Genomic DNA, 21712 nt, shown 5'->3' with positions numbered 1-21712 from the left:
GCCCTCTCTCTCTCTTGTTCATCCTCCTCGGAATCTCTGGAGATCAGCAGCTAGGGCCCCAGACTGCACTGGGCAGGGGTTCAGAGAGTCAGACAGCGGGCTCTGCTTCTGCTACCTGGGCTCCACAGCAGGCTTCCCCAGGGGTGGGTGGGTGTTGAGGCAGTGTTTCTTAGATTTGAGGAGCCCCAAGAAGATACCTTTGAGAGGTGATGTCATTTTAAGAAACTGGCTGTAGGGTCAACTAGATATACAAATTTATTTGCCTACAGTGATATGTCATCACTTTAGAAAGTCAGACTTTAGCTAAAAACCCAGATTTCCAGCTGGGCCAATATTCCCAACTGGAGGAGCTAAAACTGAAGAGCTCCACACAGGACGAGAGCGCCATTTGTGAGTCTCTGCTCTACCTTATTAATCCCCTCCAGCTTCAACTGTGGACACTTTCCAGCTGGCCACAGTTAGGAGCTGATCCTGCTTAAGGCCAACGTGGTAACAAATCCAGATTCCACAACTGCAGTCACAGGGTCTTTACAGATCAAAAGTGAATACAGGAGATTTGAAAGATTCTCCTAGGAAGCCCATGCTCCGGAGAACACATCTGTAGCACCAGAAGTATCCATGGCTCCCCTTTGTACCCAGTTTGAGAAACACTGTCACAGGCCGCACAGGCCTGCTGCGGCACGAGCTCAGGGTTCCTCGTGTGCAGCAGGGAGGCAACAGGCCCATAGCAGGTGGGACTCGGGGCCATCCACCTGCTCAGGGCCTGGCCCTGCCCTGAACAAGTGGGGGTCCCGGCCTCTTGCAGCTGATCCAGACTGAGCTGGAAGAGGAGCCGGGGCAGCGCAGCCCCGGCCAGGGCAGCCTGCACTTCCACCACAAGCCGTCTACAGAGCTCAAAGGGCCAGACGGGATCCACGTGATGCACGGCAGCACAGGCACGCTGCTGGCCACCGACCTCAACAGCCTGCCCGAGGATGACCAGAAGGGCCTGGGCCGCTCAGTGGAGACGCTGACCACCACCGAGGCCAGCGCCTTCGAGCGCAACGCCCGCACCGAGTCCGCCAAATCCACGCCCCTGCACAAGCTTCGCGACGTGATCATGGAGAGCCCCCTGGAAATCACAGAGCTATGACTAGATGGGGGGAGCCCCATGGGTATGAGCAGCCCTCCCGGGGCAAGAGCAGGGGCAGGACCTCCGGGCGGGCGGGCCCCCTCCCCAGGCAGCTCTGCGTGTGCAGCCTTGGGTTGGCCCAGCAGCAGGGCCCACGTCAGCTGCTCAGATTATACTTTTGCCAGACGCTCACTCGGCACCTGATCTCTACCTTCATAAAATTTGTTATTTTTTTAAGAAAACCAACAGAAATGGTGAGTATCTAAGAACGAGGTAAGGAGGGTCACTGAGAGCCCAGGAGTCTGAGGATCATATCTCAGCCCAGGCTGAGCTGAAAGAGGCCAAGCCGGCCCTCTTTCCCTCCCACCCTGCCTCACGGCACAGGAGTCCAGCACCGAGGAGGGAGCCCAGAGCAGGCATACCCCGGATGGCCTTGACTCTCTCTGACACCAGTTCAAGTCCCAGTGCATTTCTGCCACATCCCTGGCCGGACATCCAGGTGGGGGCAGTGAGTAATCCCTGCTTCCCCACACAGACATGGTCAATGTCAGTCAAGGGCATTCTCTCCATTTCACTGGCTTTCCAAATGTTCCGGGCTCATAAAATGACTGATGTTCCCTTGGGTTTTGAATATAGAGTGTTCGTGTGTATTCCTTTTTAAAATTAAGTTACTCCCTCCATATTCTCCCCTTGGTTTTGTTCAACTGATACGCACTGAACGTTTCTGGAATGGTCTGAATTTAAAAAAAAAAAAAGCAAGTCACAAGGAACAGGCAATTCACTCTGGCTCTGGTAAACTACCCGTGGGGCTGGGCCGGCCGATCGGGGGTAAGGACAGGGCAGCAGCTCTGGACCCACCTTTGGGGGCACTCCTCTGACCACTTGCCCACTACTGGCCCCAGGTCAGTCAGGGAGGACCAGATGGCATTTTCTTTCTCTGGCCAAACGGGGCCATAGGACTGCTGGGCACTTACAGGTTCACGGCCTCGGAGCTCATTAGCAGCCAAACTCTTCTGGCAGAAACACTCGGCCTCTGGTTGACAGACTTTATTGTTAAATCACAGAAATTTTAGTGCAAAACAAACAAAATCGGTAAGTTCATTTAATACCAACTGCACGTCTTGCTGTCTCCTGGCAACTGGAAGTGGACGAGAAGATGCAGCCAAACGGGAGAGAAGGCAGGGCGACGGCTGAGGCCCCAGGCCAGCAGCCCCTCTACCTGGAAGCCAGAGGCTTAGGAGCTTGTCATCCACATTTATTTGCAGGTCAAAAAAGACCATCTACAAGGAGGGGGTCAGAGGGGAGGGGGCTGTACTGCCCAGAGCAACGGGAGCGCTGGGCAGCAGGGTAGACACAAGAGCAGGTATGACGCAGTCACCACTGTCCACACGCACAAAAGCAGGCCTCCAGGACCTCCACAAAGAGCTAGCAGGTTACATTCAGGCAGACTTTTCCCTCTCCCACCCCAAACCAACAGGGCATCAACCAGGAAAGCCGAATCAAAGGCTGACCCAAGGGTAGCGAGCCTGGCCCCACCAGGTCTCCTGAGCAGCTGCTTCCAGCAGTTCTATTACAATGAGAACCACATTGTTTGTTTGTTTAAAAAGCCTAATAATTATTCTGAGCCTCTCATCTTTCATATAAAACTGCCTTTGTCTGGCAGTCAGCAGGACCACGAGGAGGGAAGGTCCCTCCTTAAGAGCAGGCCTCCGGAGGCCTCAGCACCCAAGGCCCATCCAGGAGGAAAGACAACCTCAGTCAAGAGGCTCTGGCTCATGCCCACAGCCAGAGCCCCCTCTCCTCCTCCGGGTAACCACGATGCAGGGACAGACTCAAAACACCTCCAGTGTACGGTATGTCGGCATCCATCTAGCAGAGAGGAAAGGGAGGGAAGGGACACTGAAGCAGCTACGCCAGCGGCATGCTGACAGCAATGCTAAGATGAGGGCGAGAAGAAAGGAACTAAGGGAGAGGGCTCCTTATTATCTTTATAACAACAAAGCCAACAGATCTGTGTGTTCGTTCCCCCAGACACACAAGCAGGAAAAGATGCTGCAGTTTTCTCTAAGATGGACCGTGCCTTCTAGTTCCACACGTGACGCTTGCAATGCTCGACAGCCTGACAGGAGAGAGGAAACAGTTTAGTCTGCAGGTGACAAACCCTATCCCTGGCCCATCAGTGCACCAGCCGGCACCCAAAAATGGGACCCGCTATCCTGTCCCAGATCAGCCGGGATGGCACCAGATGCTAAAGACCCGGGACAGCGTCTCATTTAAACTCGGGGATAGTAGGTAGCTATGAGTTTTGGGGACTCAGAAGGCAAGAGTCCAGAGCAGCGGATGAACAGCACCCCTGCAGGTAGGACCCAGGACCCCCTTCCTCTGGTTACACACCCAAGCCCCTGCATCGAGGCCCCCAAGGCAGAACTCCTCACCCAAGAGTCAGAGGTATACACCAGCTCAGGCCAGCTCAGAAACAGACCCGGGTACCCAGGAGAGGGACAGAAATCCACCCCACCACTGACTGTGCTACAGGGTGAGGGTGCTGGGGCAAGAGGCTCGGCAGGGTGGGCCTCACCATCCTCCCTGCAGCGACCCTGACGCCGGCTTACTGGTCATGAAGAACCCCCACGAGCAAGCAGAAGTTGCACAAAAAGGAGCATTAAGTAACAGAGGCTGAGCCGAAACGTCCCCACCCAGGAAAGCAGCATGGGTCACCCAGTAGTGGCTGCCCAGACAGGAGCCAACTCCCAGGCCGTTCAAGAAGAGCTCCACTAGGCCCTGGGTAAAGATTCAGGCTGGGTGCCAACCAGGGCAAGAGTCACCCAAGAGGCATGAGGCCTTGTGCAAGAATCCGATGGGCAATCCTTCGGGAGACCTCATGCAAATCTGACCCTGTCAGCAGGGGACTGAAGGCAAAAGCAAGAAAGTGGAAGCAAAGAACACTGCAGAACATCCACTGCCACCGCTCCCTCCTCAAAGACAAGAATGCAGTGAGCTCTGCTTTTGCTGGTGGCCATAAGTAAGCCTAACTGCCCCTCTGGGCCTCAGTACCCACCCACCCAGCTCCCCACCAAAGACAGGGTACAGCTGATTGCCGAGGAGCCTGTTACAGCAGATTCTCCCTCGAGCTGCCTGCCTGGCAGGGGGCCTGGGGAGCAGTTACTGAGCTACTCACGTTGCACAGGGCTGCCGACTCCATGTTCTGGCACCAGTAACTCGGGCCCCAGACACATTTCTCAGTTCCCAAAAGAGGCTTACGGGCTGAGGGACAGGCTCCAATTTTCTATAAGGTCAAACAAAGGGGGAAGAATTAGATCTGCCCAGCTAATCTTTTTCAAAACTGAGATGATTATCAGATTCTAGAAGCAGCTAGAATCAGAGCTCTAATAAGCACTTAACAGAAAAGGCAGGGTTGCTGAGTAAAGTGGTGGGGCCTGGACGCCTGGTTCTCCCACACACCATCCCCAGACTCTGACCCCGGCCCCAAATCTCAGAGGAACCCTTCCAGGGTCCACGCAGCACCTCCCAGGTCACACTGCCCAGAAACCCATACCAGCCCAACGCCACTTACCAGGCACACAAAGGAAGGGTCCATCACGTCCACCAGGATTTCTATCAGCACAGGCTCGTACTCCGTCACAAACTGATCACACTGTCAGAGAAACAGCAATGTGGGTCTAGGTGGGCCCAAGCAGAGTGTGGGGCGCTGGCCATGCTCTTCTACCAGAATTCCTGGCCTTGCCAGCCCAGCGGGCCCAGGGCCTCCCTGCCTGCCCAGGTGACAACACCTACCCACACGTGCTCATGTTCTTTTCCCCCTAGTGGCTCCACCTGAGCCAACAGAGCACCTTTAAGAAAATCTGAGCGGACTCCATGCCAGAGGCAGAAATGGCTGCTTCTCCCTCAAAACTTCAACCAGCGGTATACTCAATGAGCCACCCAGCTCCTGCATGTCCCAAGCAGTTTGTGACATTCTGGCCGAAAGCATTCTACAGCATACCTGCTTCTGGTACGGGTCAGGCAAGAAGCTGCAGCCTTTCTCCAAGGCAGCAAGGATCTCCTCCTTTGTGCTGTTTTTCTCCAGGTTGCGGTCCAAATAGGTCACCAGCTTCTTGCACACCTCACAGAAGCCACCGTCCTTCCGTGGCGTCACGTGTGCTACGCAAGAGAGCACAGGCTCAGTGCTGGCAAGGCCCTCCCTAACCCGAGAGGGGACGGCCAGCCATACGCACACTGGGCTCACCGGTCAGTGCAGGCAGCCCCTGGCTGGAGCAGAGATGGAGCATGCTGCACACCAGCTGAGGGCTCGCCTCCTGCAGGAGGATCGACAGGATGGAGCTGCCGTAAGTGTCCACCACCTCCTGGCACTCCTCGGATAAGGACGCGGGCAGCTTCGAGCACACGCTGTCCAAAGCGTGAATTATTTCTTCCTGAAACACAAGAAGAGAGGCTCATGTGAGAAGATGGGAGGCTGCGTGGGGTGGGAGAGCCTCTGAAAATGCTGATGTGACCAGGGAGCCGACCAACAGCAAGGTGCTGTTTTCTCCCCCAAAGGCTAGACCTACAGAGCAGGGCAAAAGGGCAGCCTCCGGCCCCAGCCCAGAGGGATCCGCTGCTGGGAAGTGGTGGTTCCGACTCCCGGGCTGGTGTCCCACACCCACAAGGGCCAGACCCAGCTCTCAGGCTGGGTCCTCCCACCAGGCCATTCTGGCTCCAGGGCCAGGAGCGCTTCCCTCTGCGATGGCGGCATTTCCTGAAATCCACGTACCTCGGTCCTGTTGTTGTCAATCAGCTTGACCACCTCCTTCACCACGTACTCGCACACCTCACAGTAAATATCAGCCTTCGCCGGGACCGGATCCCTCCGCTGAAAGGGCAGAAGAATACTAACACTGAGGGCCTCGCCCCACTCCTTGGTCCTGCTCCTCTAAAGGAGTGGGGCAGAGGCCAGGACGGGCTAGCATCACACAAAGGCCACTCCCTGCTGCATTCAGAACAGGATGTGGCTTCCTCCCAGTGTCCAAGCCCCAGACCCTGCTGCTCCTATACGGTGGGAAACCCGTCCCTTTCCCCAGTCCTCTACCACCACGCCAAAACCAGGAACAGAAGCAGTGAAACTGTCCCCCAACCCCAAAGAGCTGTCCATTCAATGTCCGTTTGGTTACAATCACCTCATCATTCAGCATGCATTTTGGGGAGGCGAATGGGGGAGCAGGAACAGAGAGAGGATTCACTATTAGTCTACTGTTTAGAAGATGGCATTTTAAACATGTTTCAGATCTGCTCTTGCGTTTCAAGTCTCAGCGCCTGAGACTGCTTTTCCAGAGCCTACCTTTGATAAAACAATACTGTTGAACATAATTTTCTGTGATAGTGGCAACATTCGCTGGCCGTGCCATGCAATATATAGCAGCTGCTAGCCACATGAGTCTACTACTAAGCACCTGAAATATAGCTAGTGTAACCAAGGAACTGAATTTTTTTTTTTTTTTTTAAATTTAAGTATCACATGTGGCTAGAGTACAAGCTGTAACACTCCATCCTCTCCAGCCACTAATTCAGTCAGCAAGATGGGCCAGAGCCTCTGAGCGTCTCGACTGGACAGGAGGGGCAGCAACAGTGCTTCCGACTCGGCCAGACACAACCCTTGTGTGGTCCACACAGTACACGTGCCGAGAGAAGACAATAGGAGGAGAGGAGACAGCTAAAGGTCAAGTGACACTGACATGGAAAGTTCTGGAACAAGTGCACACAAGTGCCATGTGATAAGACATCACACGGCTGGGCGCCTGTTCTGGGAACATCAAGTTTGTACCACGGCTACAGCATGGAGAAGGAGGTGGGCAAGGCCACAGAAAGCACATCGGAAAGGTTCGGTTGGAGCTGGGCACTGAAAAATGATTTCGAATGGTGTGCTAAAAATGTAGACTTGATCCCATGAGCACTAGGGTTTATAACCAAGGAAATAAATGTACGAGGGTAGGGGTGCTGCATCAATTTAGGGGATACTGTAAACTAATGGTCTCAAACTCAAATACCTTTAAAAGCCAAGCAGGGAACCAAAAGAGTGTGTGCCTTGTAGGATGTGACAATGTGGAGTGGTGGGGCATCATAAACCAATGACACCAGGTACCTTTATGGGCTCCACCAGCTCCAGGGCAGGGATGACGTTCTCCGAGACCACCTTGGCAGGCACCAGAGTCTTCATAGGCATCTCCTTCACCTCGTCACAGAACCCAACCAGCCCACAAATCTCCTTGGGTTGCTAAAAAGAGCACAGAAGCAGCAGTGAGAGGCAGGCCCAAACCCACCACCCCCTGTCCCATGCTCTACACACAAAGTCGGGGTGCTGGAGGAACACCCTAGACACAGTGTCGAAGCTGACTGCCCCCCAGACAGGCAAAGATTCCGCAATAAATCTAAAGGGGCTTGTGCAAATGCAGATGTACCAGTTTCACATGGGGAAGGAGGCCATGCAAAGCTTTGAAGAGTGATCAGACAGAACCATTATCTGTTCCAGCCAGGGAGCACCCGGGGAAGCAAAACTCCTGGCACCTTTCAAGGGCAATCGAATCAACTCCAAGGACACCTGGTCTGTTCTAGAACCTCTTTTTCAGTTGAGCTGGCTCGCCCTCAGGAGGAAGTAATAAGCTACATGTTCTTTCTAGAGGAAGAACTACAACGCCCATAAACTAACAGAAAGCCAAATGTGTTAGAAATAAAACCACACCGATCTTTCAGTAGCAGGACCATTTAAAATGATGCATTAAGGGGAAATACTGGCTTTTTAAAAAGCCACATTCTACGTTCACAATTGCGTACACACACACACACACACACACACACACACACACGAAAACCCAGTCTCCCCATGTCATGAATCTTTTCAAGTCACAAGGTCTCCAGACTGATCCCCTTTCTCCTCCAGACACCAAACCACAGAAGAACTAGATAGTTTGGACAACATCTTGACCATTTCACTAACACAATGGCCAAGAGCAAGTAAAGTATACACACTTGGTATACTTTGTAAACAAATGCAACTAGCTCTGGCCTGATGGCATTTGCTCCCACCCGCAAACCATAAAGCAGCGGGAACAGGGTTGCTAAAACGGGCCCCGTTAAGGGGAAAGAGTAGCTCATGGCTATGGTTCATCTTGTTTTAATATGCAGAAGGCTCTAAAATTAAATAAGGCTGGAGAATTCTGAAAAGTATATCCTAGAAGTATCCTATCTCTGGCAGGCTTTAAGAACGGGCAAAAATCAGAAAGGGGCTGAAGATATAGCAAGCTTTTTAGAAAAAGGACAAAGATCAGGTGTGGCTCCTTTGTCTCAGATCAGCTTTGCAGTACTAACTCCTTGAGGAGGCCTAGGTGAAAATTCAGATATTTCAACCGAAGTCCTCTCCTATTAGACTTCACAATACCTTTGAAAATCTTTAATTCTAAAAATGGATGCCAGTACTCAAAGGAGGGCAGTGCTCAGTACAACCCCGAAAGGGCACTAGCTTGGTAAGTCTAGTCTGGGGGCTCGGTCCCCGTGTTTTGCCACCAGTGGCTTGGCTCTTGAGTTGTCTCGTGTGGCTCCAGAACCCAAAGGACCCCGTCACCCAGAGGGGCAGAAGCCATAATCAAGAGACTGTTTCCAGTTCTCTGGAGCCAACAGACAGGGGAACAGTCTGCTCGCTATCTGCAAATGACTTGCTCATGCAGCAGAAGCATTTCTGGGGCGATGAAAAACACGACCAATGACATGCAACGCTCTCCTGAATCATGACAGAAACAAGGTGTCCCACTGAAGCTGGGCCTGCACTGAAGGAAGCTGAGGCCACCGATGGTTTCCCCACCACACTGGTGGCCTGCACATGGCTGGCGAGGCACTGATTCCAACCAGAGTGCCAGGTTCTGCGGGCTCCGTCTACTGGGCCCCCTGAAGGGGAAGTGAGGCCCCTGACCCCTCCCAGTGCTGAATCACACAGGAGAGATGCAGAAGCTCCCTTGCGAGCCAAGTTATTAACGCAGAGAGGGAGCCTGCCTTTCACAATCTTTCCTTGTATCTGTCAGAGCTGATGATGCCGTACAAAAATAGATGAGCAAAATTAACAACAAGCAGCAGCAGACCACTACTACAAGCAAATTCCCAGCACATACCTGATCCTGCTGTTGAACAAAAAAACAGGAAATCGGAGATGAAAATAAGAGAAAGGAAAGGACACAACAGTTAAGAAAAAATTAAAACAACAATAATCAAGCAGTTAACCAGGTATAAGGATGTCTGTCACCAGAAGTTTCGGTGAAATGCCCTTCCAGTCACCTATCAGCAACCTACCTTGGTCCTACTATTGCATGCACATGGGGACCCTGAAAGCTACTCTCTCCCCTTCAAGGGTCAGACCACGCTGCCCCCAGCCTGTTGGCACACCATCCCCATGTCCCTAACACACCACGGCAAAACACTGAGCAGCAGGTCCCCAGAAAACACGTTATGAGGGGCTTTCCTTGCTCAGAAGCCAAGCCCACCACGCCTGCAAGGCCCTCACCTCAGGCTGGTGATGAGCAGCCGGGAACAAGACACAGGGCTGCTCAAATCAGGGGCGTGTGTCAGAATATCAACTACACCCGGAGGGGTCAGGGGTCCCCAGCCCAGGTCTCAGGGCAATCTGCCCCCAGTGGCCAAATCCCAGCCTGAAAGGCTGGTTTGACAACGCAGGCATACCTCACTTTACTGAGCTTCACAGACTTTACAAGTTGAAGGTCTGTCGCGACCCTGCTTCAAGCAAGCCTACTGGCCCCCATTGTTCCAATAAATAGCGTTTCCTCACTGCATGTCTCTGTGTCACATTTTGGTAATTCTCACAATATTTCAACTCTTTATCATTACTAATTTGTTATGGTGAGCTGTGTGATCGGTGATCTTTGATATTACTACTATGACTCACTGAAGGCTTAGATGATGGTCAATGGTTTTTAGCAATAAAGTATTTTTAAATTAAGGTATGCACATTGTTTCTTTAGACCTAATGCTACTGCACACGTAACAGACTACAGTGTGGTAGACACATAACTTTTATATGACTGGGAAGCCAAAAAATTCGTTTGACTCACTTTATTGTGATATTCACTGTACTGCAGTGGTCTGAAACCAAAACTGCAGTAGCTTGGAGGTACGCCTGTGTATTAAAAGCCCTGCCCTTTGCCTCAGCAATTCCAGTCTTAGTTACCTATCTTAAGGGAAAAAACAGGGATGTGCATGTGTATCTATCTGGCCCTAAGGAGAACCAACTCAAGGACTATAGGCCAATCTCAACATAGTTAGGAAGTCAGCATGACAGAGGGAAAAAAGGACAACTCACCCCTCACCCACCGCAGATTAGATCTCAGGAGGCCAGAGCATCTTCCCCATGTAAGGATGCCTTCAGACCTCCCTGCCCTGTACAGTTTGCTGCATGGATCTAGCTGGCTTCCCTGTGCTTTCTGGAGATTTTCTACCTCTAATAATGAAGGAATGCCCCTACCACCTGGATGCATCAGAAGCAAGTGCAGGAGTTACAGGCTCAAGCAGCAGCTACAGCTAACACTGCTGCAGAGTGCAGGACCAACTCTGGCGGATGCTCCCCCCTCAGAACTCAGGCTGGAAGAGAGCAATCCTCAGGCCTGGCCTAGCTACAGAGCAGACTATTCCCAAGGGTCCCAGAATGAAAGCCAGATACTAGAAATCTGATGGCCAGCTCACATGTGCACCGGCAAACAAACCGCCAGGAAGCCAGCAGGGAAGTCCCGGGGGTCAGGCTGCTTCAGCCTTTCCCCTCTACCTGGGGAAGGCAAGGGGGAGGTACTGAGTTGCAGGTGGACAGTCTGCTGGTCAAAGAGGGCTCATTTTGGCCCAATTCAGTACTCAAAGGTAAAAGGGAAACTAAACCATATAATGTTCAAAATCCTAGAAATCACAGTTTGAGACAAAGAAAAATGCAAACAAGGAGCTTCCCCTGCCACCTACCATATGCATCACCATTTGGATAGCAATTTCCGAATACTGGTTGATATAGTTCTTGCACTGGGGAGAGAAAAGCAGACTGTTAGTGAAACTCATTGCTACAACAACACACCCAAAACCCACCCTTTCCAACAGTGTCAGTAGGTGAGTATCAAGCAAGTTTCCAAGAGTGGAATCATCAATGTCTGCTCTGGGCAAGTCTCAATAAGATAAAAAATGGCAATCTGGTTACTCCATACTTTACAGTAAAACGTGTGTGCAAAAATGTTTCGAAAATGTTTTCCAAAGGCCCTCAGAGATGAGGTCCTCTAATCTCCTTTTATGGCCCATACTTTCCCCGAGGTCACACAGCAAATAGTCAGTGGCAACTTAGAGTGAGTGTGGCTACAAGATACACTGCTGATCGATCCGAGATTACTTTTCAAATCCGTTCACACATTCTTGGACAGGATTATAAAGTTTAAATCCAGTATAATCCAGTTAAGTTATAATGATTTTCATAAAAATCTAGGTATTTCCTGCAGACCCTATCTGGTCACAGCTGGGGAGCCTCTATACATGAGAAAACTGAGGGTGATATGACAGCCCTCAGAGAGGTTAACCTGGGGAAGCCAACGGACATAGCAAATATACCAAGATACTTCAATGAGGCTAAAAGATTCACAGGCTTTAAAGAAAGTTAAGTCAACAGAAAGGAACCCTTAGCTCCCAGAGCCAGCCATTCCCACCCAGAAAGGCTGCTCTAGATCCCAGACCCACAGACTTCTTACAGCTGGTCTCCCCATCATCCAGTCTTGCAGAGGTTTATTAGTGGTCGGGTACTAAGTGGCATTTTGGTTTTAGACATCAATCGCATGAGTGTGGGTGATGGGAACAGGGTCCAAGACATAAACCCCCACGGGGCTAACAAAGAGTTTCTGAGCCTGGAGGACCAACATTCACCAAAGGAAGGAAGGCATCCCGGGTGAGCCTCTTACAAGCCAGGCGCGTGGCTTCCCCTGGGCAACCACCCTGCTGGCGGCGGGGACAGCACACCTAGAATTACGAATAGACAACAGCCAGGCCTTAGAACTGGAACAGGGTTCTAAGTGGTTCTATGGTTGTTTCTTAAAGTTGTGGTGACCGCGAGAAAAAAAAAAAAAAAAAAAAAGTCTTCACAAAAGTGGTCTCCTTCTCCTTCCACTATTTTGTCCCAAGAGTTCTGTTACATATCCAAATTCAATTAACCAACCAAGTATTTAAGTACCCACCACATATCTGGCTGCTTTCTGGGAACAGGGAATTGTTTGAACATCTCTTCCTCAAAGCCCTCAGGCTGGAACTTAAAATGGTACCCCAGAGAGTGAACTTTTCTTGGCTCCCCCACTGCCATCTCCACAGCCCAGCTCCCTGGCCCAGAACATCCTCCGATGCCCGAGGTAAGGCTCACCATGTCGGCCATGCCGGGCCCCAGGCGGTCGCACTCCTCCTTGGCATGGTCCACCAAGGCCTCGACGAAGGTGGAGTTGGTCCTCACAGCATTCTGGACGTCAGTCACCATCTGAATGCAGTCCTGGCAAACGTCCCCATTAGCCTGGAGAGACAGGGGCAGTTGGTCTGTAAACACTGCCTATCCCTAAAAATAGCTAAGAGCGTTCAGATTCCGACACGCTCGTAACTGCAGCACCAGGGGTGAGTCCCTGAACTGTTCCTAATGTGTTTTTACAGGTTCTAAAGGGACTGACAGGTTTCAAATCAAGTGGGCATTGATTATAGTAAAACTTAACGGGAAGGGGGAACAATCTTTGCGTCTGTTAGATACCCCAGTTCTTCAGAACCTCCATGACACAACCATCTGAAGGGTGGGTTGTGGAACTGCAGAATCAAGTAAAGGAATAAGGCCCCGGTCTGAGAGCTGTACGCACACGCCGCCCCCTTTTGTGTCGCAGCTCAGACCCAACCAAAGACGGGGCCCTGGGCAGCCAGGCCCACTGCCTTACCTTGTGCTGGGGCTTGCTGTGGGGCCCGTCCTGAGGGTAGAGCAGGAGGGGCACGTTGGCCATGAAGGGAGCCGCCACCTCAGCCGTATCCAGGTCCGGGATCTGATTGGACTCGAGCTGGTTCTGGTGATTCAGCTCTGCCAGGTGCTTCTGAAGAGACTCGCAGAGGTTGAGAGCAGAGCACACCTCCCCGGGATGGCTCTGGGGGGGGAAAGAGGCACAAGTGGAAATCCTCTCCCCAGAAGGAAACAGGCCACCTGGTGCCTTCGAATTCTCCCTTTCCTCCTCTCCTGGCCTGACTCACGTGCGCACACCCAGCTAACAGGCACACCTCAAACCAAACCGCCCACCCTGCTTGGCCGGCCCCACGGCTCCATTGGAACAGATGGTTCCACCACCGTCCTCCGGGAGGTGCGAGTCACAGACCTGGGAGACATGCCTAACTCCTCCCCGCCACCAGCAAGTCCAGTCCCTTTATCCCCTAAGACCACGTGCAGCTGTCCGCCTCCACTGTCCACATCAGATCTCACACCTGGCCGTCCTGCCAGCTTCCCCTCTTGCAACTCCCAATTGCTGGGACCCAGACCAGACCAACCCCTTTGAAAAGGGATCATCTCACTTCTCCCCGTGAAACCCTCCAAGACCTCCCCGCTGCACTGGCAATCCTGAAACGCAGCCTGAAAGGTCTAGCGTGACGTGACCCCTGCTTTCCTCACCAAAACCTTTGGTCCCACCTCAGGACACTCCTGTCCCACTGGAGGTTTTTAGGGTCCTTCCAAATTCCACAAACCTGGCTCCTTGTTCCTCGCTGAAAACCCAACCTCTGGCACATGGTTTATGTGTAACAGATATTACTGAATGAAAGTCAAGCATCCTTGCAGCTGACATGAGTTATCAAATCAGCACCTATAACTGTTATACCAGTTTACATTCCTTCACTAATTCTATGAGTTCCCATCTCCCATACCCCTCCCCCCAACCCTCGAACGTTACAAGCAGAGTGGTCTGCTGTGCCAAAGCCATTTTGGACGAAAACTGTACAGAAGATCTGTTGACGAAATCTCGGTCTATGAACGGACTTTCCATTTTAGTCACTGTAATCTGGTCTGGAACCTCCCCTGGGCCCCAGGGGTGCCTTGAAGGCAGAGTCTATCTATTCTCCATCACATACCACTTGTCCTTTAATCATGTCCAGGATGACCGGGAGGTAGGAGTCGACGATCTCCTTGCAGGAGGCAGACATGTTCGGCTTAGGCAGCCAGTCACAGGTCCTCTCCAAGTACACAAGGATCTCCTGCTAGAGAGGACAGAGGCAAGGGTCGGACCACGATGGACTTCTTCTCCACAAACGGGCTGAAAGCAAGAGGCCCTCCACAACTCCAGAAACGTGAAGGCTGTAAACAGTGGCCCTCGGGGAAGAGGGAGAGGGCTAGCGTGGAGCCGTGGCCCTGCCAGGTCAGTGAGGCAAAAAGCAGATGCGAGCGCTATTCACAACAAAGATCCTCTGACCTGTGGTCTCACTGGCACAGGGAATTCTGAGCAGAAATCACCAAAAATGGACCTAAAGGTTAACAGCATGTGCTACAAAATCCCAATCAACCTCGGGCATTTGACGCCTAGCCCAGGAGTCAGCAAACTAGGGCCCGCGGCCTGTTTTTGTACAGCCTGTGGCTAAGAATGATTCTTACATTTTTAAAGGATGGGGGTGGGGGACATCACATGACAGAAGCAGTCTGTGGTCCACAGGACAGTTATTTCCGACCTGAGCCTAGACCATTCTTCGCTGGACGCCCTCAGTCACAAGCTCTGTATGGAACTGATGCATGTGGCCACACGGCCACCACTCACACGCAGTCACACACCCTGGTGGCAGCTCACCTCAGTGGCGTTGTCTTTCAACATGTCACCGGCTGCAGTGATGACGTCTTTGCATATGTCGCAGGGAAGGGATTTCTAAGAGGAAGGAACACGAGGGAGAAAGATCTGTATTTGTAGGACATAATTCACACCGCACACAGCTGAAAACCGCCATGGCCTTTTTCCCGTTTCATCTAACCATGGCCACCTCTGACACACTGGCACATCCTGGTCCCCCAACCTAGATGAGAAGCACTGGACACCGCGGGGGAGGCTTAGATCTGACTGATCACACTGCTCTGTGCTTCTACAGGATAGAAACCCTTCTCCTGTACCCTCTACCCCTCGGTGCACACAGCATAGGCTACAGTTCACATTCATGCTCACAACAGCTCTGTGAAGAAACTGAGGCTCAAAAATCAGCTGGAACTCAGGGCAGCAGAAATCAGAGAAAATCGGTTACGTGACGGAACATCACAGAGTAAGAGGTGCGGGCAGTGAAACAAGGCCCAGTCAGACCTCTGCACATTCCCACTGGCACTGCTGCTGGCGCTCTGTCTGCCTTCCACCTCCTGGGCAGTGCTGTGTGCCGGTGGAGGCCACACGTCGCCACTGCAGAGCTCAGAGACGTGCCACGAGTCTTCTAGACAAGCCTGGCATCCCTACATGGCCCAGGATCACGGAAATTCTAGCCAGTCCTCAAAGCTCTTGGGGCGCTCCCTTCTTTATGTGAACCAATTTTCAACCCACGAAGAAGGAACACATCTGGGTGACATTAAGGAACACCTGTGAATTTAGCTGCATTTAGAGAAACTGCCTTGAACCTTTGGACCTAATCAGGCTAACACCGTGCATGGGGCCACTCAGGTTACACACGCCTTTTCTTCAGTAACGTGAATTTATGATATCGTGAATTTGTGCATGATGCCCGAGAGGTTCTGGTGTCCACAAGACTATCCTGACACGACAGAAAGGTCTAAACTCCCCCCATGATACATTAAACTTCAAAACAGGAAGCAGTATTAAAAACAAAACCAGAAGCAAATTAGAAACCAAATCTGAAAGTGATTTTGGCCACAGAGAGCGGTTTAAGACAGTGAATTCAGAAAACTAAAAAGAGCAGTGCTACTGAATTAATTCTTCTTCTCTTACTGAAGGAGTACTAGTGGCCACCAAGTTTTAGACCTCAAGCTCCACACCATCAAACCTGCCTTGTACCACAGGCTGAAGCACATCCCAGAGCAAACAAAGAGCACTTCCTGTAGTCGGGTGGCCCAGCCAGCAGAGCTCGGGCGTCTCCTGAGAGGACTCAGGTCGCGTGGAGTATGCACTTAAGGTTTGTCATCTTAAGAGTATTCCCCATATTAATGTGCTATATTTATCGCTGTTTAGATGAAAAATCAGTGTCATCTTTTCCAGTTTGGCTATAGCTAGAAATACAATTTTAGATAAGCTACCAAGCTCTAGGGTCTGCATCAGTGATCTGCCTGTTTAAAAGAGAAAAAAAAAAATACCAAAAAAGGGGGAAAGGATTTCGAAAGCTTAGCATCTACTTTGAGTGAGTGACCAAGGACAGAGCTGTTACCCGTGTGCCCAGTCCTGGGAATGGGAGCTGCACCTGCCGGTCCCTTATGTGGGGTAGAGAGGTGGGAGCTGCATCTGGAGGGCAGCATGGGGCACGCGGTAGAGGACGGGCAGGACCTCACCCTATCTGTGCCACCAGGACACTGGGTGGCCTTGGGGGAAATGGAGCCTCCCCGCTCCAGCCCTCCACTCCTCCGCGTGGGTACCCCCACCCACAAACAGGTCTCAGGTTCACCAGGAAGACCAAACTAAAGGAAGCAGGAGAGAGCGCTCCGTAAAGGGCAGCAGTCACAGACCACACAGAGGCCCGGCAGTGGGAGGCACTCACCACGGCCGGCTTGTTCCAGACGGTCTGCAGGCAGTGCTGCACGGCCCCGCAGTCAGACGCTGTCTTCACGTTCTGGCACCACACGGCTGAGCCTCTGGTACATTCTCTCAGGCCCAGGACGGGGCTGGCGAGAGCTACAAGCAGAGTCGGTGTGATGATGCGGCCCATTCCCACACACCAGGCCTACCTCACTTGCTTCCCCAGCATCAGGGGCCTTCGCATTTTGCGGGACACTAGGCTGGCCCCTCACCAGCTGTATGAGACACGAGCCACAGAGCCAAGGAGCTGCATTGTCACATATGTCATAGGGCTGGGAGGGGCTAATCTACCTGGTTCACCGTTTTCCTCTCACGCTATTTTCAAACAGTATCAGGCAGTTCAGTCCTTTTAATCTTTCCCATCTTAAATTTCCATGAAGTAATGAAAGAAATCACAAGAGAAAAGACTGGCAGGTTTAAAAATAGAAGATTTTAACTTCTGTAGAAATGAAAAATAGCCAAAGTTAAAAAAAACTGTAATGAGAACACAGAGAGTCATATCCTTATTACATAAAACAATGGCTCTTAATGTTGTTCTAGTAGAAGAGACCTTTTATAATCAACTGGGTGAGTTTTTGCACATAAACAAGTTTGCTAGCACGAAACAAAACTACATAGCCTGGATATCACAAAGTGTAGGTATGTCCACTCGAAACCAATTGCACACATGGAGTTTCATCTATGGTGTAACAAGGAAAGGACTCAGGTGGAAGTCACACCACAGAAATGGGATTAGGAAAAAAAAAACAAAAAAAAACACCAGAAGGTTCAAGTCACCTGGAACCAAAGCAAGTAGGTTAAAGCAAGAAGGTACCATATTTTTAAAGTTAAAATAATAGCCAACGGAAAACAAAAAACCTTAACACCAAATAGTGATAAATTTGTGGAAAAAGATGCATTCTTACAAGGCTGACAGCAGTGTGACTAGTAAGTACTTCTCATAATATATTAATGTATTTCAAGAACTGAGGGAAAAAAATCCCTCTTCAAAAATCCACTTCTAATAAAACATTTTAGGGAAATCCAGTAATTCAAGAGGTAAAATACAATATGCCTAAGTATATATATATTTTAAGTCAAATTCATGATACTAAAACAAAGGCAGATGTAACCTGGTCAAAACTAGAGGGAAAAAACTAGTGATATTCTTACCAAAATATGCAGTTGCTAAATATACTTATAAAAATGATGTATGTCAAACAGAAAAATATTCAAGAATATGAAATTGGGGTTGTACAAAAATCAGAAAATAAACAAAACAAGGTGGTTGGCTAAACTACTTTTTAAAATTCCCCATGTCATGTTGTTCGTATGTAATTTTTATTTTTTTTATTTTATTATTATTATTTTTTTTGCGGTACGCGGGCCTCTCATTGCTGTGGCCTCTCCCGTTGCGGAGCACAGGCTCCGGACAAGCAGGCTCAGTGGCCATGGCTCACGGGCCCAGCCGCTCCGCAGCATGTGGGATCCTCCCGGACCGGGGCACAAACCCGTGTTCCCTGCATTAGCAGGCAGACTCTCAACCACTGCGCCACCAGGGAAACCCTGTGTGTAATTTTTAAAGAATATTTTATAAACTGCCCTGAGAGAACTATGGTATTCCTTGATTCTGGAACTAAAAACTGGGAAGAAAACTCTCACATTCACACCTCACTAGGAAACAACAGATTACATCAGGCCATATGCAGACGTATGACAGCGCAGGGGTCAAACTCCAGCAGCTATCACAGGAGGGTTGAACTAACTTCTACTGTAAACAGAAAACATTTGGCTTGGGTCTGAGAAGAAAACCCCACAGCCACATAAGAAACAGATTTAGAACCACAGGAGTCATGATGCATGTTGCTTCATCTTGTAAACCAAGAGAGGACACAGTAATTCTATAGACATCTCTCTCTCTCTCTCTCTCTCTCTCTCTCACACACACACACACACACACACCACAGGCTACAACACATGGAGGGCGGTGGGTACTCTCTCTCTAGGAGAAGGAAGGAAAGGAAATACCGTTATTACTTTACTAGCTATTCAAGCCTAGCTTTAGTTCTACAAACTGTTCATGTAGACACGGAGTCACAGGTCCCCAGAAAGCTCAAGCCAGATGATCTGTGCCCCTTCAGACACCACCAAACGAATTCTTAATCTGCCCAGATTACAGCCTTCTCTGCCCTTTGGGGAGCAAAAAATCACAACCCACAACCAGTTCATGAACTCAACAGAACTGGCCTCATTTCATAAGCTGTTGGTTCGGTCTGGTCTCTGGGAAAACATGTGCCAGATTCAAAACAGTACTACACTCCCCAGATGGTTAACCATAACGTAGCCAAGCTAGGCTGGGGCCTTCAGCCGTAGGTCCCGGGAGGTCAGAGGGGAGCAGAACTCAAGTCACGAGGGTGAGGGCTCTGAGGAGTGAGGGGGCCACAGAGACATCCCCAGACCTGGCAGCTCCCACCAGCACCTCCCATGCTCCTCCCAGTTCTCCTGAAAAGTATCCACTAAGTACACTGCCTGCTTCTGCATCTGAATTAGGAGTTCGAACAAAACGAGTCTCTACGCAAAGGAACACACAGTGATACACAGTGAAGCCGGAAGGATGGACCTCAGCAGATAAACGCAGGGCTCCCTGCACAAGGCCTGACCACCACTCTCCATCCTTACAAACGCTCAGTCTGGGGATTTTCTCCAACCTTCCCAGCCAGGAACCGGCTGTTAACTGACCAAAAATCTATCAGGTTTCTGGAACACAATGCACTATCACGGGCCCAAGCAGCAAGAATACTTTGTAACTTGTTTACTCCCCCTAGGAACTTGAAACAGTAATCACCTGCTATAAAGACTTGTTACTTGTTTTGGCCAGGCTATTCTGGACTAAAAATGTAGCCCCTTCTATCCGAAATTGGTCCAGCTACTGCAGAACCCAAGGTCATTTCCCAATCCTAACAGTTGCTTTATGGTAACAAGCCTCCACCTCAGAACTAGAGGTAAAATACATGCCTGGTGGCCAATCTGGCAGACCTAGGAGGTCACCCAATCCAAGCCTAAAACAGATTTCAGGGACACTAAGAAATGAAGACTGAGGTCCCAGCTCCCAGAAATTCAGTTCTTAGCAAGACCTCTCCATTTACCTCCAACCTAAAGCCAAATTTATAAAGGTGCATGTTATTACAATGGTCTGCGGTGGGATTTCCCAAGATGACCCGAAACAACCACGTGTCCTCAGGGCTGGTAATGAGGCTGAAACAAGCCTGGTGATGCCAAGTCTGCGACCTGCTGAGAGGTTCAGGGGCTTATTTCAGGAGCTGGTCTCCTGAGAGGGAATCAAACAGTGGGTCAGAACGAGTTCGGAACATAGATCCCTTCCTCAGAAAACGTGCTAATACACAAAACCCTCACACCACTTCAGGGGGTTCTCAACACCTGTCCAGGGGCTCCAGCTGGGGACCGGGGTAAGCTCTCGGGGTAAGCGTGGTTTTTCTCCACAGAAACAACTAAGATGAAGGCACATTTATCAACTCCATTGACGGGGACAAGCAGTGCCTTCAGGTGGGAGGGACAGACACAGGAATAATGGTGCTGTGTTAGCAGAAACACGGGGCTGCGAGGAGAATGCCCAACTGCTCCAGGGAGCCGGAGGTGGCTTCTTCAACATGAAAATTGAACTGGCACCTGAAAGAGGGCAGCTGAAAGACTGGTGGGGTGGGGTGGGGGGAGGGGGATTCCTGAACATTCTGAGGGAGAGCAGTGATCTTTGCTGAAGGGAAAGAACACTTTTGTCTTTTCAGGAGCGGAGCTCCAACAGACCTCAGGCCCACTGGGAAAGACCCCACCAGGCACTCACCCCTTGTGATGAGTGTCGCCCATGGTCCATGCTGTGGGCGACAGCTCGTGTTAGCGTCACCCAGTTGTGATGTGGCAGAAACGAGGGGGAGGTGGGGAGATCCGGATGATGGGCACCTAAATGGACTGGAAGGCTCATCCCAAAAAGGCGGAGCAGGGGCAGCAGGGGCAGCAGGGGCTGAAGAAGACAGCTGGGAAAATGAAACTCTCTGGGTTCAGTTTAAATGTGAAGTCTGTTGGGCTGAAAGAAAAAGCAGGGCAGCAAGAGCCAACAGCACAAGGACAGAGGTGGGGCTCAGAAGCTGCAGCGCGAGTAGACACAGGCAGGCAGAGCACACCTGTGCACCCTGCTTCCCGTGGGACGGTGACAAGCACAGGGGAGCACAGCAGGTCGGGCGGCGAGGCCCTCAGGAAACTGCAGGTGTTTAGCTGGGAGAGAGATGGTTTCCGGGATAAGCTGTGACATGGGGGTGGATCTGCTCTGGGTGGTGGCTTCAGATCCCAGACCTCAGAGCGGTGGGTAGAGGTGAAGGGAAGCAGACCACAGCTCAAGGTAAGGAACATACTTAACATCCACAGGCTATAAAAGGGGAATCGCAGACTTTCCTGGTGGTCCAGTGGTTAAGACCCCGCGTTCCCACTGCAGGGGGCGCGGAGTTGGATCCCTGGTGGGGAATTAGGATCCCACATGCCACATGGCACAGCCAGAAGAAAGAAAAAAATAAAGGAAACCTGTGAGAGATTAAGCAAGTTCTAACTAATAAGTGCAAAGTCTCAACTTGAAGTCAGAGTTCTCACTCTGAAGCCTGAACTGTCCTCTAAGCATTAAACTGATGCTTTAAAAAAAAAAAGGGGGGGGGGATGAGTTGGCTTGTTATATGATGACCTCTACAAGAGTGGGGGCCACCAAGCAGAAACGAAATACCCAACCTAGAGGGATTCTGTGTAAGAGGGATCCTGAGTGGTGAGCGGGGCTAGAAGA

At 50.9% G+C, this 21712-nt stretch overlaps 2 protein-coding genes across 4 annotated transcripts in view; one reads left to right on the top strand and one right to left on the bottom strand.

Annotated features, from left to right (window-relative positions):
* CDH23 (cadherin related 23) overlaps positions 1 to 1161 on the top strand; it is a 466374-nt gene extending 465213 nt beyond the window's left edge. Inside the window, exon 71 of the mRNA XM_059054180.2 lies at positions 806 to 1161. Coding sequence (XP_058910163.1) covers positions 806 to 1132 — 327 coding nt within the window. The 3' untranslated portion in view covers positions 1133 to 1161. The remainder of the gene's footprint in view (positions 1 to 805) is intronic.
* Positions 1162 to 2143: 982 nt separating this feature from the next.
* Positions 2144 to 21712, bottom strand: part of PSAP (prosaposin) — a 32250-nt gene continuing 12681 nt past the window's right edge. The window contains exons 2-15 of one of the 3 annotated variants that reach the window (XM_067025431.1): positions 17185 to 17332; positions 16856 to 16989; positions 14965 to 15039; positions 14258 to 14383; positions 13087 to 13287; positions 12537 to 12680; positions 11111 to 11167; positions 7248 to 7379; positions 5883 to 5981; positions 5358 to 5544; positions 5115 to 5272; positions 4686 to 4766; positions 4290 to 4397; positions 2144 to 3230 (exon numbers count right to left, since the gene is read on the bottom strand). In XM_067025431.1, coding sequence (XP_066881532.1) covers positions 3195 to 3230; positions 4290 to 4397; positions 4686 to 4766; positions 5115 to 5272; positions 5358 to 5544; positions 5883 to 5981; positions 7248 to 7379; positions 11111 to 11167; positions 12537 to 12680; positions 13087 to 13287; positions 14258 to 14383; positions 14965 to 14988 — 1353 coding nt within the window. In that variant the 5' untranslated portion in view covers positions 14989 to 15039; positions 16856 to 16989; positions 17185 to 17332 and the 3' untranslated portion in view covers positions 2144 to 3194. The remainder of the gene's footprint in view (positions 3231 to 4289; positions 4398 to 4685; positions 4767 to 5114; positions 5273 to 5357; positions 5545 to 5882; positions 5982 to 7247; positions 7380 to 11110; positions 11168 to 12536; positions 12681 to 13086; positions 13288 to 14257; positions 14384 to 14964; positions 15040 to 16855; positions 16990 to 17184; positions 17333 to 21712) is intronic. The other 2 variants (XM_059054229.2, XM_067025430.1) reach the window with 2 other exon arrangements.

This window comes from Kogia breviceps, chromosome 2, assembly GCF_026419965.1.
Source record: "Kogia breviceps isolate mKogBre1 chromosome 2, mKogBre1 haplotype 1, whole genome shotgun sequence".
NCBI lineage: Eukaryota > Metazoa > Chordata > Mammalia > Artiodactyla > Physeteridae > Kogia > Kogia breviceps.
Note: the sequence above shows the minus strand (reverse complement) of the source record. Positions and strands in the feature narration are given on the sequence as shown.